General features: G+C 42.8%; 1 protein-coding gene across 1 annotated transcript in view; it reads left to right on the top strand.

Annotated features, from left to right (window-relative positions):
• The first annotated feature begins 36 nt into the window (after nucleotides 1-36).
• COG7 (component of oligomeric golgi complex 7) overlaps nucleotides 37-15,228 on the top strand; it is a 21,802-nt gene continuing 6,610 nt past the window's right edge. Inside the window, exons 1-13 of the mRNA XM_009894765.1 lie at nucleotides 37-202; nucleotides 758-906; nucleotides 1,408-1,524; nucleotides 1,707-1,875; nucleotides 3,773-3,855; nucleotides 4,632-4,754; nucleotides 6,681-6,879; nucleotides 8,978-9,105; nucleotides 9,711-9,865; nucleotides 12,125-12,241; nucleotides 12,783-12,848; nucleotides 13,614-13,800; nucleotides 14,818-14,958. Coding sequence (XP_009893067.1) covers nucleotides 37-202; nucleotides 758-906; nucleotides 1,408-1,524; nucleotides 1,707-1,875; nucleotides 3,773-3,855; nucleotides 4,632-4,754; nucleotides 6,681-6,879; nucleotides 8,978-9,105; nucleotides 9,711-9,865; nucleotides 12,125-12,241; nucleotides 12,783-12,848; nucleotides 13,614-13,800; nucleotides 14,818-14,958 — 1,800 coding nt within the window. The remainder of the gene's footprint in view (nucleotides 203-757; nucleotides 907-1,407; nucleotides 1,525-1,706; nucleotides 1,876-3,772; nucleotides 3,856-4,631; nucleotides 4,755-6,680; nucleotides 6,880-8,977; nucleotides 9,106-9,710; nucleotides 9,866-12,124; nucleotides 12,242-12,782; nucleotides 12,849-13,613; nucleotides 13,801-14,817; nucleotides 14,959-15,228) is intronic.

The raw sequence follows: 15,228 nt of genomic DNA on the forward strand, positions 1-15,228 counted from the left end.
GGGCCTATCCCCGGTGGGTGGCCGCCGGCGGCGGCGATGGATTTCTCCAGGTTCCTGTCGGATGACTTTGAGGTGAAAAGCTGGGTAAACGCGGCCTTCCGGGCCGTGCAGCAAGAAGCTCCCGGGAAGGTGGATGCCCACGCCGCTACCCTGGTGATGAAGTTGCAGCTCTTCATCCAGGAGGTCAATAACGCCGTGGAAGGTGAGGTGGGCCGCGGGGCTCCATCGCCAGGCGCCTGGTCCCTTTGCCGACTTGTAAACGTGTCGGGCTGGATCCGTCGTGGGTTTTGTTACTTCAGTTAACCTTTCCTCCAGCTGTAGTACTGGCTGGTGCGCTTCTGTAATCTCTGTGTCCTGCCAGATCGCTTTTAAACACTGAGAAACAGCTGCCCCTGCCAGGGAAGGTTTAGCTTGGATATCAGGAAAAATTTATTTCCCAAAAGGGTTGTCAAGCGTCGGAACAGGCTGCCCTGGGAAGTGGTGGAGTGACCACCCCCCGAGGTATTTAAAAGACGTGTAGAAGTGGTGCTTAGGGACGTGGTTTAGTGGTGGACTTGGCAGTGTTAGGTTAAGCGTTGGACTCGATTTTAAAGGTCTTTTTTCAACCTAATGGTTCTATGATAAAGTACATACTTAAACTTTAAAGATACAACTAAAGTTTTGTTGTGTGGTGTTTTCCAAGTGTTGAAGATTATATTCCCTCTTTGCTGCAAGGGTTCTCCGGCCCTCCTCACTGTGCTGCTTGGTGTTTCTGCAGAAACAAGTCATCAGGCTCTCCAGAACATGCCCAGAGTCCTCCGGGAAGTGGAAGTCTTGAAACAAGAGGCAACATTCCTGAAGGAGCAAATGATCCTTGTTAAAGAGGATATAAAGAAATTTGAAGAAGACACAGCTCAGTCAATGCAGGTAGGTTCTTGTCTTACTTAGTGTTTATCTGCAGCTTGTGAAATTGTGAAGTTTCCAGATTTGTTTGTATTAAACAATCTTGTGAACTCAAGACAGACAAAACGTCTTCTTTTAAAGTTAATAGCAGAAAAGTATGTATGACACAGACTAGTGCAATATACATTTCCTGAGGAACAGCTCATCATGTTTCAGAGTTGCTCTTACCTGATTGGGAACCCTAATTTCTACCCAGATTTCTGCCCTGTTAGCTGGGGTGCGTGGCATTTTTCAGATAAAGTGGATACTAAAAGTACAAATCCAGAATTCGAACTTACCTTTTGTTGTTTGACTTTGGAAATTGATTTAACATCTGTAGCTCTTTCAACCGACTCCTTCCTCCTTGTAATGGCACAATTTTTTCACACATTTTTTTAAAATTCCAGCCAAAAATAATTCCCATAATAAATTTCTGGCAGTCATCTTTTGTTTCAATGGGCAACATGATTCTTTTTTTTCCTTCAGGTCCTGGTAGAGATTGACCGAGTGAAATCTAGAATGCAGTTGGCTGCCGAGTCACTTCAGGAAGCAGACAAATGGAGCACGTTAAGTGCAGACATTGAAGAGACTCTTAAAACACAGGTAGGTAACCCATTATTCTTTTTGGTCTTTGCACCTTCAGCTTTCCAAGGAAACAGTGTTTAAAAGTAGTTTTTTGAAGTGACTTTAAAACATGAACCTGTTTGTAAAATGTCATTATGAAACAGGTATTAATGCTTTCTAAGGTCACGTTTGCTAACAAGGTTGCCTTTCCCTGGTGGCAGGATGTGTCTGTGATTTCAGCCAAACTAACAAGTATGCAGAGCAGCCTGGCTATGCTTGTAGATACGCCGGATTACTCCGAGAAGTGCGTGCATCTTGAGGCTCTGAAGAACCGACTAGAGGCCATGGCCAGCCCTCAGATTGTTGCTGCTTTTAACTCTCAGTCTGTAGGTCAGTAACTCTTGGTGTCATTTACTATCAGTGCAGAGTTTATTGTCTTTAAAAAGTAAAATGTAGCTTGGGTGGGGAGTTTATGTCCCGAAGACTCCTGGTGCTGGGTTGTGTGCTTTTTCTGGTGGAGCCAGATGCCATGAAATGTTACGTGCTCCGCAGCTGCCTGAGGTCCAGTGCATCTTTGATTTTCCTACAGTTTAGTGTACCTGTGGGCACTATAGGAATTAAGGAAAATGTGAGCTGGTTTTATAGGCCACGTAGATGGGTGAAATGGAGGTGCTGAGGCAGGGCTGCCCTGCTGTCATAGTTTAGTTGTGCCATGGATGCTCTCCAAGTGGGAAGTGCTGCTCAAGTAAGCACAAGACCTATGGTTTTGCGTTATCATAGGGCTACTGGGCATTTCTCCTACAGCTTGGTGTTGTAATCATGAAGAAAATCTGTTTGGAAACGTTCTGACTCCTTACTACTTGTAAAAGCTGTTTTATAAACTCTCCTTTAGAAGATTGGATTTTTTGGACTATTCTTTGTGCTCCTCCTTCCCTCTCCTACTGTCACAGTGCTTCTGAAAAATACTTGTTCTGGTTGTTGCTTCTCATCTGTGTGCACTTTCAGGTCCCGGTGAGAATCTGGGTCTGCGGTGCTTTTGTTGCACAGCGCTCTGTGGAATTCTTGTCTACGTAAAGGCAAGGCACCACAGTGCATGACTGCAGACAGCTGGAGGGAGTGGAGGAGGGAAGAAGCTCTATGTGCTGTGCTTCTAAAAGTGTGCTTAATCCTTTGCATAGATGTGTCTCTTCTTTGTCCCATTCCTCATCTGGCTTTTCTTCTTTGCACAGCCTCCTTTTTTCTTGAATTGTGCTCATCACCTTCATTGTAGGTCCCATGCCTTTTTTCTAGTGTTGCAGCGTGTTATCCTTTACGGGCAAATTCAAGACAAAGCATGATGTTTTGGAATATTTTCTCTGCTTAGGATGCAAGTAAATTGAATATTCCTATGCTCTGTGAGTTCTCCACCAAAGAAGACATATAGGCGCAAGAAAGCTTCTGGCAGCAGGTCTACTGGTACGAGGTCCTTTGCTTGGGCATAGTGTTCAGAATAATTCAGTTTAAGCACTGTTTGCCTTTTCTTTCAAAATCTGTTCTGGGCATGTGGAGACACGGGCTTTTTTCCCATTGAAGAGAATTTTTCTGTTTACTTTGAAGTCATGTGTTTTCCTGAAGTCCAGCTCCCGTAAATGTAATACGAGTCCATAAACATATCCCCAGAGAGTCTGTATTCTGTGACTTCCACAGATGAAGAACACTTCAAGTTATGTAGTGTTCTAGTTTATCTGCCTTCTGGGTCCTGTTTGAAAAACAAGGTCTCATTACTAATTTCTCTAAGCCCAGATGTATTTTGTGGATAGAACTATAGTTGTCCACCTTACAGTACAAAACAGACTTTTGAGGAACTTGGATTTCAAAGCGTGCAAGAGCTAGCTGTGCCACTAGTCAGTCTAGAGGCAGCTACCTTAGGTATCGTTTTGAGGAGTTCTGAAAGTAAAGCTGAGGACTTTGTGATGCATGTTCTAGTTTTGTAGATAGCGGCTTGTTTCTGGAATATAATTATTCCCTTCTAGGAATTGCTCTGATTTTATCTGTCTTTAATACTAGATACATTTGCTGGTTAAGAAGTTAAATTCTTTCCTTGTGTCTCCTACCTGTTCTTCCTCGAGTGTGGGTTTTTGGCCAGTTCTGCTTGTATATCAGAAGAGAAGCAAAAAGGTGAAAGTGTGTCTTTCTGTACAGGCCATTGTGCGTACTTCCTTAAAAGAAGAATTCTCTTGCTCAGTTAGACTGATGTCTCACCCTCAGCTTTGAGACTGTTAACTGTCTATTATTTTGTTTTGTTTAGATCAGGCAAAAACGTTTGTTAAAGTCTTCACTGAAATTGATCGGATGCCCCAGCTTCTTGCTTATTATTATAAATGTCACAAGGTAAGTATTTGATAATAATTTAATATGGAGGAATAAAAATTTGAATTCTTGCTTGGCATGGACTGTAGGGGGAGCTGCTACATCATGTATTTTACCTTTCCTGTTCAGAGGATGGAACCTGTTCTTTTCCAAGTTTCATTCTCTGACTTCTCTTTCTGGCTCTTAACAGTTTTGGTTACCCCTTGTGTCTCAAGAGTAATTCTGCTTTCAGGGCTTTGTGTTCGTTCCTGCAACAGACATAGGATATGTGCGTTCTGCTTGATTTCTCTGTGCCTTATAGTTTTGCTTTGCTTTTCTTGGATGTGGCTATGTCAGCAATGACTTTATTGCTGCAACTTGCCAGCTGCTGACTTCTGTAAACTCTTTTCAGGTAAGATTAAAAGTTGGAATTCCAGACAGTTCTGTAGCCATAACCTGATCCTCAAATTTCTCTCATGACTGTGACTTTTGAGGATTAAGTTCAAGGCTAGGGCTTGCCAAGTATTTCAACTATGATGTGGGGGTATCAGTTACAGTCTCATTTTATGAGTAAAATACCAATGTTAATTAAATCTTTGAATGAACTAAGAAGCCTCTAGCTTCATGCTGAAAGTCTTTTCCTTCTGTGGTGCTGAATTATAGCAAAACGTTACGTTGAAATCTGGAGAGAGGAGCGAGGGTGGGCATTGTGTTTTTGTAAAAGTGCTTTGCATGGGAAGTTTGTGGTTTGAAATAACAAAAGCTAGATCTGTGGACTGTCAGTTCTCCTCTTAGAACGGTTCTTATTTCCTCTGCAGGTGCAGCTGGTGGCAGTGTGGCAGGATCTTTGCCAAAGTGACTTAAGCTTAAATCGCCAGTTGACTGAACTGTATGACACACTCCTTGGGACCTGGCACTCACAACTTCAGTGGGCAACACAGGTGCAGTGACAGTTTAGTATTGGTGCAGCGTACGGGAGAGAATGAGATTGAGCACGCTCTCATTAAGCTCAGAATAGTTCACCGGTGCTCACTGTTTGGGTTATACTCTGTGCCTTATCAATGCAGGACAGGGTTTGCAACCTCCCTCCTGTTTCTTGTCCAGCTCTTGCAGACAAGATTTGATTTCTGCTGTTCTACCGACAGCAAGGTTGCTGTGTTATTGACATTAAAGCTGCTCTATCACTTTCATCTGTATCTTAAGTTAAATCTAATTTGTTGGTGTTGCAAATGTGTTCTGTTGCAAGACATTTGAAATGCCTGGATTGCTTTATCACTTGGCCTGGAGGAAACCCTCAAGGTCATATTGGACTGATTCATGTCACTCTCTGTAAGATATCTGTGGGCTTCTGCTATCACCCCTTGGAGTCTGTGTACTTGTTTTTCCTGTGAAGAATAATTTAGGATCCAAAAAAGTTATTGTCCTTTAGTGAAATGAAGAAATAAGTTCATATTGTTGAGCCTGTAAGAGTTTTTCATCCATGAAGGGTAAGAGATTCTTATCTTCATGTTACGAAGCCTGGTGCAAGTGCTAGGCCTGTACTGCAAAGGAGCTCAGTGTTTCCTTGAAATGTATTTTTTCTGCCTAATGATTCGATGTGAATTACAGGTCAGATGTCAGCTTACATTCTAGAGATATTCTTTGAATTGGAGATTGTGAAAGAGAAATGGCACATGGGATAAAGCTCGTGTCACTCAATCTCCTGTGTTGGTTCTGCTTTCTGAAGAATTCTTGGACCTTTTTCATGCTATTCAGTATCCATGGTGACCTTGCTGCAGGAGACTTGTGGTGATCCCACCTTTCAAAGCGAATGAGCAAGAATAGCTGACAAGTCACAATAAAAGGCTGTAACACACTTTATGCTAGTGGAGTTGATCAAGTTCTCAGCTGATTAGTCTTTCTAGCCTTTCCAGTACTGGCTTCTGCCTAGCTGACCAGTAATTTGGCTTGTGATGTAGTACTATTTCTTCCTATTTTACCGATATATGTGTTTTTTCCCAACACACCTGCGTAAACAGAGTGCTCTATTTTCAAATGCCCTTTTCTGCCAGGTGTTTTTTTGAATGACTCTAGTGCCTGTATTCTGCTGAATTCAGTTTTTGATGTGTACCTGTCTTCTAGATTCTTGGTTGCTGTATTCAAAGCGCAGTTTTAACAGTAATAAAATATGTATTGACCTAGATTTCTGTAATCAGGCTGTCCTGCCTGCTAGGTCAGCGAGGTTCCTGCAGTCTTAGCAGACCTCTTTTAGTTTTTTTACCGCTTGTGAGGTTTTTCAAATTTGTTTCTGTTCCCTTTTGGTTGGGAGCTCATGTCATCTGAGGAATCTGTGATCTGGTTAGTGCACAAAATGTCATCTTCTTGATCTCTATATCACCGTCTTTCACCAATAGGTAATTTTGTATTAATTATTTAATAGAAAGAAGCACACACCCAGCACAGTTTTCTGTGAAAGAGTCCAGGTCGGGCTGCTGCTGCTTTCTCTCCCAACTCTTTGCTCCCTGGTTATGGCAGCCTGCCTCTCTGCTGACACCATTTGCAAACCCATCTGTTCTGCCTCTTCTGTCCCTCTGTTTCTGGAGCCCAGGTCTCTGTGGCAAGGGCATAAGGGATACTACAGTGGGCACGATTGCCCCTGGGAAGTGGTGCTGCTTGTGTAAAGGCTGCTTCTGCCAGCAGAGCAGCAGCATGTGTTCAGGAGGGCTGAAGGTATCAGCTCTGTTTGGAGTTAGACAGTTTATCAGAATCTTTGCTGAGATGGTCATATGTGGTTTGTACATTATGGGGCTCTCTCTGGAAGCTGACTGCTGCCTGTCATCTTCCTCTGAGATAAACTGCTTTTGCTAATACCTTTTCTGTTACCACAGGTTTTCAAGAACCCCCATGAAATTGTGACTGTATTGTTGATTCAAACTCTGGGAGCATTGGTGCCTTCCATCCCTGTCTGCCTCAGCACTGCCATGGAAAGAACAGGCCAAGAAACCAAGCTGAATAAGCTGCTGGAGCTCTATGATGCCACCATCCACTTCGCAAAAGGGCTGGAAGTAGCAATGCTGCCAAACCTGAGTAAGGCTTTTGCACTGAATTTTTGTCATTCTGTTCTGTCAACTCCTTTGCAAAGTTCCATTGTGGGATTTTGTTTAGTTTTACATGGAAGGAGGGATTATCTCTTCTACAGTATTGACCAGTTACCTGGCATTTGCACCTTTGTGTGTGTGTATATATCTTACACTAAAGATATTGACACAATACTGAATGAGTTTACTGAAGCAGAGCTGTTCTGAGCTTGCTTGCTGTCTAGAGTAAATAATATTTAGCACTTTTCCTTTTACAAGCATTAGCATTTCTTCTGTCTAATGGATGAGGAAATGTCTGTAGGGAAGCTATCTGTAAAACCCATTGCGAAAGATTGCTAAAGCATAAAAGTCAAGGAGTTTCCTGAAATTAAGTCACACCTTACTAAACCAGAGAAAACCTGCTTGAAAGCTGTGTCTGTTGGATTCTTAATTTTTATTTTGTAGTTTTTCTGTTACTAATGGCTTATGTTTTAATCAAGTGAAAATGCAGGGTCAAATATTGTTTCTGAACTGTTGGTAGTTTATTCCTCAGTAGCATCCTCAGTGTTTGATTCAAAATATAACCTGTGCTTTTGTTATCCTTTGATGTTTGTCATCTCATTTTGGTCATGACTTGATGAATAGTTCCCACAAACCACAAAGTAGTGCGGTGCTGTATTTACATAGGTTTATGCCTGACTTGAACTGTTGTCTATTTATAGTCCTTTATTAATCTGGTAGGGCCTCTTCAAAGACTGGATATGGGAAAATCCTAAATTAAAGCTAATGGAACATTCCTAATGCTGTGTTTCCTGTGTTTGGTTCCTCATAACATTGTCTTGAGCTATTTAAACCCAGATTCTTACTTGATCATTTAAATTATGATTATTGGGCAATTTCAGGGAGTATGACTGTCATTGTGTCTGTTTTTGTTGTCTTTGTGATTGCATACTCCTGTCAGTCATTTTCTATCGTTGGCTTAGCTTAATTTGTGTTTCGTAATAGCAGTGATTAAAAAGAACTTGGAAAAACGGTGTCAAATTCTAGAAGATTATGGAATAGGAAGACAGCTGCTGAACTGTTATCTGACTGCATGTAAAAAAAAATTTGTGATTTCCCTCTCTTTTGCTGTGGGGTAAGATGTTTGGAAAGAGAAATATCTCAAGAATGGAAGGGCCAGGTGACTCAGCAGAACAGGGTCAAACCAGTTCCTACATATGTGTATGTAAGGGAAGGGTTCAGTTATGATTCATAAGATGATTCAGGTTGGAAGGGACCTTGAGAGATGGTCTAGTCCAACCTCCTGCTCCAAGGAAGGTCTGCTATGAGTTCAGACCATCTTGCTCAGGGTATTGTCTGGTCTGATCTTGAAAATGTCCAAGCATGGAGATAGCACAGGCTTTGGACTACCTGCACCGTTTCTTGTCTGTCCTTAGGGCATAAAAGCTTTTTCTTAAATCTGGGATTCAAAGTAATTCTGGTTTGCTGCTAGTTTGAGTTTGGCAGAACTTTGCGATAACAGCTAGTGTCCAGTTCTGATTTGAAAAATAATCATTCAGACCTTTTTTTTTGTTTGGATTTGCAGCTCCCTGCTCAGCCCAGTGGCGCTGAGATGCTGAGTTCATAGTTTGTGTTCCGCTCTGGTTGATGAATACCATGAAACAGTAGTGCTAAGTGAATGGAGTTAGTGTCAATTATTTTAAGTATGAACCAGGCTTTCTGATAAATGAAGATTGCCCCTGTTTTAAATTGTGGGAGTAGTGTGTTTCACTTCTCAAATGGTTTCAGTACCTTCCGTCTACTGTAGGCTGGAATGTTTAATAGATTTTTGTCACCCAGGCTGTTTTGGAGCAGTGAGTGATAATTTTCTTGAGGCACTTGTTGAGGTGAAACATCTTGGTTTTAGGAAGCAGGTACAGATAATAACCTTGTTTTTAAAAAAATGAAAAAAAAAATAATCTGTGCACTTGGGACTAAAAGCTGTTGGGCAACATTCCAAGCCTGTGTAGGCAGCATGCTCTAATTGAAGAACTACTTCATGTTGCTTGAAATAAGGTTTTTAGTAGCATGTTCGTCTCTTTGTAGACTAAACATCTGATTCTTTGTAGAGGAGCAGAATCTGGTGAAAGTGATGGAACTGGTGGAAGCAGTGTATGGTCCGTACAAGCCCTATCAACTTGAGTATGGAGACCTGGAAGAAGAAAACCTCCTCATTCAGATCAGTGCAGTGCCTTTGGTAATGTAGCAGTCTTTGTTCAGCTACACAGGGAGAGGCTTGAAGCATCTACTAAATACAAGGGTCTTTGCCATAGTTACTACTCTCTTTCCTCCTCTAGTGGGGTTTTTTTCTGGTGTTTCCTATTTGCGGTATATTTTGATACTGTTAAGTAAATTTTGTTTAAGAAGTAAAGTTAATTTCAGTGGCACTGTAAGGTTGGAGGTAACGCCTTTCTTCTGCTCCTTCTTCCAGTAACTGGCACTGTGTGGATCTGCTGGAGAAAGACTTTCCCAAAATATTACTATCGACCAAGAACCTGCTTCAGGTTACATAGAATGTATTAAGAGCAAAACTAGGGGGAGGAAAGTCCTTTTTCTGGAAGATTCTGTTGTCGGCAGAACTGTTTTTCCTTGAAGACTTGGTAAACATGAGATTTGTCAGCCTGACTGTTATTAACAGTCACTGTGCAGGAGGGTGGAAGCAACCAGCATTGTTCTCCCTTAAATGTGTCACAGGATTGGAGGATGCTGAGAGAACGATGTGTTACACAAGGTGTCTTTAATGCCTGGACATTCACTAAAAGAAGAGTCAGGCTCAACTTTGTTGTTGTTGTTGTTATTTAGGAGCATTGGGAAGTAATTGACTGTGTCCAGGAACTGAACCATTCAGTCAACAAACTCTTCATTCTGGCTTCTGGAGCCATCGACAACTGCATTAAACTCACTGATGGACTGGGAGTGTGTGGGCTCCTTAAGGCCCTGAAAGCTCTGTTCACAAAGTAAGGTGCTTTTAGTTACACTGCTGCATTTATCCTAAGGGAGTAGCAAGTATTTGGTTTGCAGTCTAGGAATTTGTACTTTATGAAAAACAGCTGAGAGCGGAAAGTATCTATAACCGTAATATGAATCATCTGATATCCTCTCCTACCACTTCATTCAGGCAGTGACTCTTTCTTAGGGGAAAAATGAAGCTTTTTATGGCTAAATGGCAGACTTTTCTCAGCTGTTTTCTGTTCTGGTTGGACTGAATTTTCATTTTTCATAATACTTTTGGAGTGGAAAATGTTTCCCAAAACAGAATAAGACAAAGACAAACTAGGCTGATGAAAGTAGAACTCAGTGGGAAAATACATACTTACTGGGACAAGTGACCTCACGTTCAGAATCTACCTGTAAGTGCAAGATTACATCTCTCATATGACGAAAGGCTTAGGGACTTGGGTCTCTTTAGTCTAGAGAAAAGAAGATTGAGGGGGGATCTTATTAATACTTACAAATACTTAAAGGGAGGATGCCAGGGGGATGGGAGCAGTCTTTTTTCAGTGGTGCCCAGTGATAGGACGAGGGGTAATGGGCATAAACTTGAACATAGGAAGTTCCATCTTAACATGAGAAGGAACTTCTTTACTTTGAGGGTAGTGGAGCACTGGAACAGGCTGCCCAGAGAGGTGGTGGAGTCTCCCACTCTGGAGACATTCAAAACACGCCTGGACGCTGTCCTGTGCAACCTGTTGTAGGTGACCCTGCTCTGGCAGGGGGGTTGGACTAGATGATCTCCAGAGGTCCCTTCCAACCCTGACCATTCTGTGATTCTGTGATACCATAGCGAGTGAGGTTCACTGTAAGTTCTTGCCTTAAAGTATCACTGACACTGACAACCGGATGACCATGAGCGAGCAATGTGCGCTCGTGGCCAAGAAGGCGAATGACATTCTGGAGTGCATGAAGAAGAGCATGGCCAGCAGGGCAAGGGAAGTCATTCTCCCCCTCTACTCTGCCCTGGTGAGGCCGCATCTGGAGTACTGGGTCCAGTTCTGGGCTCCCCAGTTCAAGAAGGACAGGGAACTACTGGAGAGGGTCCCGCAAAGGGTTACAAAGATGATTATGGGATTGGAACATCTCTCTTATGAGGAAAGGCTGAGGGACTTGGGTCTTTCTAATCTAGAGAAAAGAAGACTGAGGGGGGATCTTATTAATGCTTATAAATACTGAAAGGGAGGGTGCCAGGGGGATGGGACCAGTCTTTTTTCAGTGGTGCCCAGTGATAGGACAAGAGGTAACGGGCACAAGCTTGAACATAGAAAGTTCCATCTTAACATGAGGAGGAACTTCTTTCCTGTGAGGGTGGCAGAGCAGTGGCACAGGCTGCCCGGAGAGGTGGGGGAGTCTCCTTCTCTGGAGCCATTCCAAACCCGCCTGGACGCTGTCCTGTGCAACTGCTGTAGGTGCCCCTGCTCTGGCAGAGGGGTTGGACTAGATGATCTCCAGAGGTCCCTTCCAACTCTGACCATTCTGGGATTCTGTGACAGTCCACTTAGATAGTATTCCAGTACTGATTACCTCCTTATCCTTTACTGATATCGAAAGAGCTGCTTACAAGCTATAAATTAAACTGTTACCTTGCTGCCCTGTGCGTAAGAAGGAAGAGGAAAGCACACTTCTCTGATCTCACCTTCTTTATAGGCAATTACATAGCAGTGTGCATGCCTCCAGCTTACGGGCATTATTTTTTTTTAAAAAAAGGGGTGGGTGAAAAACAAAATGTTCTCCTTTTTATCCATGTTCTCATCTGGGGAGTAGCTGAGAAAACAAATTCGTGAGATTGTTGTCACTGTGTTCCTGGAGTAAGAGCCAAATGATGTTATAGTAGCAGTAGCCTTATAAACTTTTTCTAGTCTTCCCTAGGAGACATGATTAGTGTAGTGATAACAAAAATGTCTTACTCCTACCTTCTTATGGGAGTGGAGAGTTCCTAGTAACCCGTATGCAGCAAATTGAAGTAGCCACCCAGTATCTGTCACTCTAAGTTTCTCCCTGTCTTCTAGTGTAGGCTTGAGTGGGCTGTACCTGATCAGTTCTTCACATCCATGTGTTTGGACTGGAACAACAGTGTCTCTTCTGAACTCCTTTTAATATTTCTGCTTCTTATTTGGCCCTTGTAGAGCACTGAGTGAGCAAATCACGGGACGTGCAGTTATGCTGCTCTCCAACCTATTCTCTTATGCTCGTGCTTATCTCTTCTCCATTTCTCATTTCAGGTATACATCTGACTTTACAAATACATTGCAGTCTATACGAAAGAAATGTAAACTGGATGATGTGCTATCAGATTCCCTTTTCCAGGAGGACTGGACTGCATTCCAAAACTCTGTCCGGTAAAGGCAATTTTTTTGCTTAGCTCAGAACTGATTTTTATTTCAAAGTTGGAAGGGAATTACTTGGGGTCAGTTTACACGAGTTCTTAGTGCAGAATGCAGGGCTGTGCCCACTTAGCTGCAGTGCTGCTGGGACCATTAGTGTTAGTGACTGGGTTTCAGGTTGCTGCTGGCACAGAAAGTGCTGTGAGGCTCCCCACCCTGTCTGGAGCAAGACTGCATGTCATATCACTTGAAGTATCAGAAGCTCTTAGAATTTTTCCCAATGACACTGAGCTGGCCTTAGCCATGATGACAAGAAGTAGCATGTGAATGAGACTGTTGGGCAAAAAAAAAAATCAGTATGTTATCAAATGGATACAGAGTTGATAGCCAAATTAACTCTTGACAGATGTGTCCCCTGTGGGCTGGTTATTGCATTTATAATTACTTTGCACATGTCTGAGATGGGTTGTCCACGGTCCAGGGGGGAGCGGGGGGAGTGTCTGACATTATCTGCCTCAAATCTCACAACATGTGTTTTTGTCTTGTTCTTTCCCAGGATAATTACTACTTGTGGTGAGCTCCTTCGTCAGTGTGGAGACTTTGAGCAGCAGCTGGCCAACAGGTAAGTGTTGCTGAACTTAATTCATGAGCTGTCAACATAGGTACCAGGTTGAAAGAAAACAAACCCCAAGGTGCTTTCGTTGCATAGACCATGAAGGGAAAGCAGAGCCACTGTGATTTCCCCCCACTGCCCTTCCCCGTCTTCTGAAGTGTCACAGATGGGTCACAGACTGTTCCACGCAGTCGTGTGCCCTGAGACAGTCATAAGAATCCTTTTTCTTGGATAGTTGGCTGGGCATCAAATGGGGTCAGGAGGGAATTTTCCACCAGATCAAATTGGCAAGATTCTCACCCCCCGTGTGACATGGGGCATGAATCATTTGCTGAAATGAATCTAGGTGTGCCTTAACTGATCGATTCCTTGTAACTTGAGGAGCGTCAAGCACAGGCAGCGCGTAGATCTTTTGTTGCTTGTAAGCAGTGCACTGTTCAGCCTATTGTACGATGAAATGCTTTAGTCTGACTTGAGTGCCTGTGCTTTGTGTAGGACACAGTCACCTGCAGTGCACAGGAGGCTGGGTTTGTTCCATATTTGCTTGACGTTCTGAGAGCACAATCCTCTCTTTTTCGTCTCACTATTTTTGCAGTTTTTGAGTTGCACAGTAGACGTGAGAGTAGGCTGTAATTAGTGTCTCCTACCAATGAATACTCTAAAAATCTTTCCCTTGAAGTAACATAAAGGTAGTGTTGGTCCTTGGACCAACATGAGAGCAACAGTACTGATTTCGGAGGATTTTGCTGGTGACTTTTGTGTACTTATTTTCAGGATTTTATCAACTGCTGGGAAGTATCTCTCGGACTCCTACAGCCCTTGTAGTTTTTCTGGCTTTCAGGATACCAGTTCTGTAGAAAAGAAGAGCTCTGTAAAGAATCCCTGGCAGGAATACAATTATCTTTTGAAGGAGAATCCGTCTGAGTATGCCAGCCTTATGGAAACGCTTTACACTCTAAAGGTAGCTTTGGTGCCTGGGAAAGCCTGCCTCTATCACAGGATGCTGTTTGGCCCACATTTGGTAGATGAGATCTGGATTCCCCCTACAGCCTGATTACTTTTCATCCTGAGCTGCAGCCTTTTGATGGGCTATGTTCCAAGTCTTCCACAGAGACACCGATTGATCTGCTGAGAGATGAAATGTCCAAACCCAGGAAGTCTGGGCTCATTCCATCTCTCCCCAGATCCTGGCTGTGTTTTGTGAACATGCCCTTATCAGTTCAGGCAAGGGAGATTTTGTTGCAGAAAGCATTGGGAAGATTGTGTTGGATCCATCTCAAATTCTGGACCCCACATACTGGCTTCTAAAGACTTTTTTTTGCCACTTAACGCTCTGCTGCCCTATCCATTTTGAAATATAATTCTACAAGATCATTCATGCATGCATCTGTGAACAGGGTAGAATGACTCTAGTTATCTTCTTGTGGATCTAAGCTATATTTGCCATCATTGGTCACATGTAGTAGTGAAGTCAAGGTTATGAGTTCTGTCTCTTATTTCCTCAGAATGTTTTGATTTCTTTTGTGCTTATTTTACCTGCAACTTGTACAGCTCTGCTTTCAGTGTTAAACGTTTGACTTTAAACCTTTGCTAAATAGTCAAGTTCCATAGGTACCCTTCATGTAAAACTTCTGCTTAATTCCATGCTGGGAATCAGTTAGTTGTGCCCTTTGAGTAAAAGGCAGTTTTGCCATCTTCTCTGCAAGTTTCTTAGTATCTAGCCTCTACAGGTGCCTGGTGTGGCCAGAATGCGATGCTGAATCTTTGTTGTGTGTTTCAGGGAGCAGTGTGCGGTTTCCATCTGGAATAACTGGTTGGAATAGGGCATCCCAAAGGAAACAAGCTGTGCCATTGCAGAGGATAGCTCTTTTGTATTAGGGTGGCCTAATAAAAACCTTTTTAAGAATGTTAACGTAGCTTCTCTGTGATCAGTTTAATGATTTCTGTGTGTAAATATTTTTCTGTGTCTCTGTGTTAGGAAAAAGGTACAAGTAACCACAACCTGTTGTCTTCATCTCGATCTGCCCTAAGCCGCCTCAACCAGCTGGCACACCACTTGGCTTTTGATTCTGTTTTTCTTCGCATCAAACAACAACTCTTACTCGTTTCAAAGATGGAGGTGAGTAATGGGTACATCAATCTGATCTGAACTGGCAAGGTTTACCCCTGGGATCCCTTAGGGTGGAGTACAAAGTTGCTCACCTTTCTCCTTTTCAGAATGTTTCCCTCTGGTATCACATTTCTTCCATGACCTACAGTCAGTGGAAGAGTTTACCTCCCTTCAACCACAGCATTTACAACAGACAGCTATGTTCGCAAGCTCTGATGTTTGTTTGAGATGTTGCTTTTCTAACCTGTGTGAGCACACATTTCCCGCAGGGACCTGTGT

This window comes from Charadrius vociferus, unplaced genomic scaffold (assembly GCF_000708025.1).
Source record: "Charadrius vociferus isolate BGI_N301 unplaced genomic scaffold, ASM70802v2 scaffold600, whole genome shotgun sequence".
Classification (NCBI taxonomy): Eukaryota; Metazoa; Chordata; class Aves; order Charadriiformes; family Charadriidae; genus Charadrius; species Charadrius vociferus.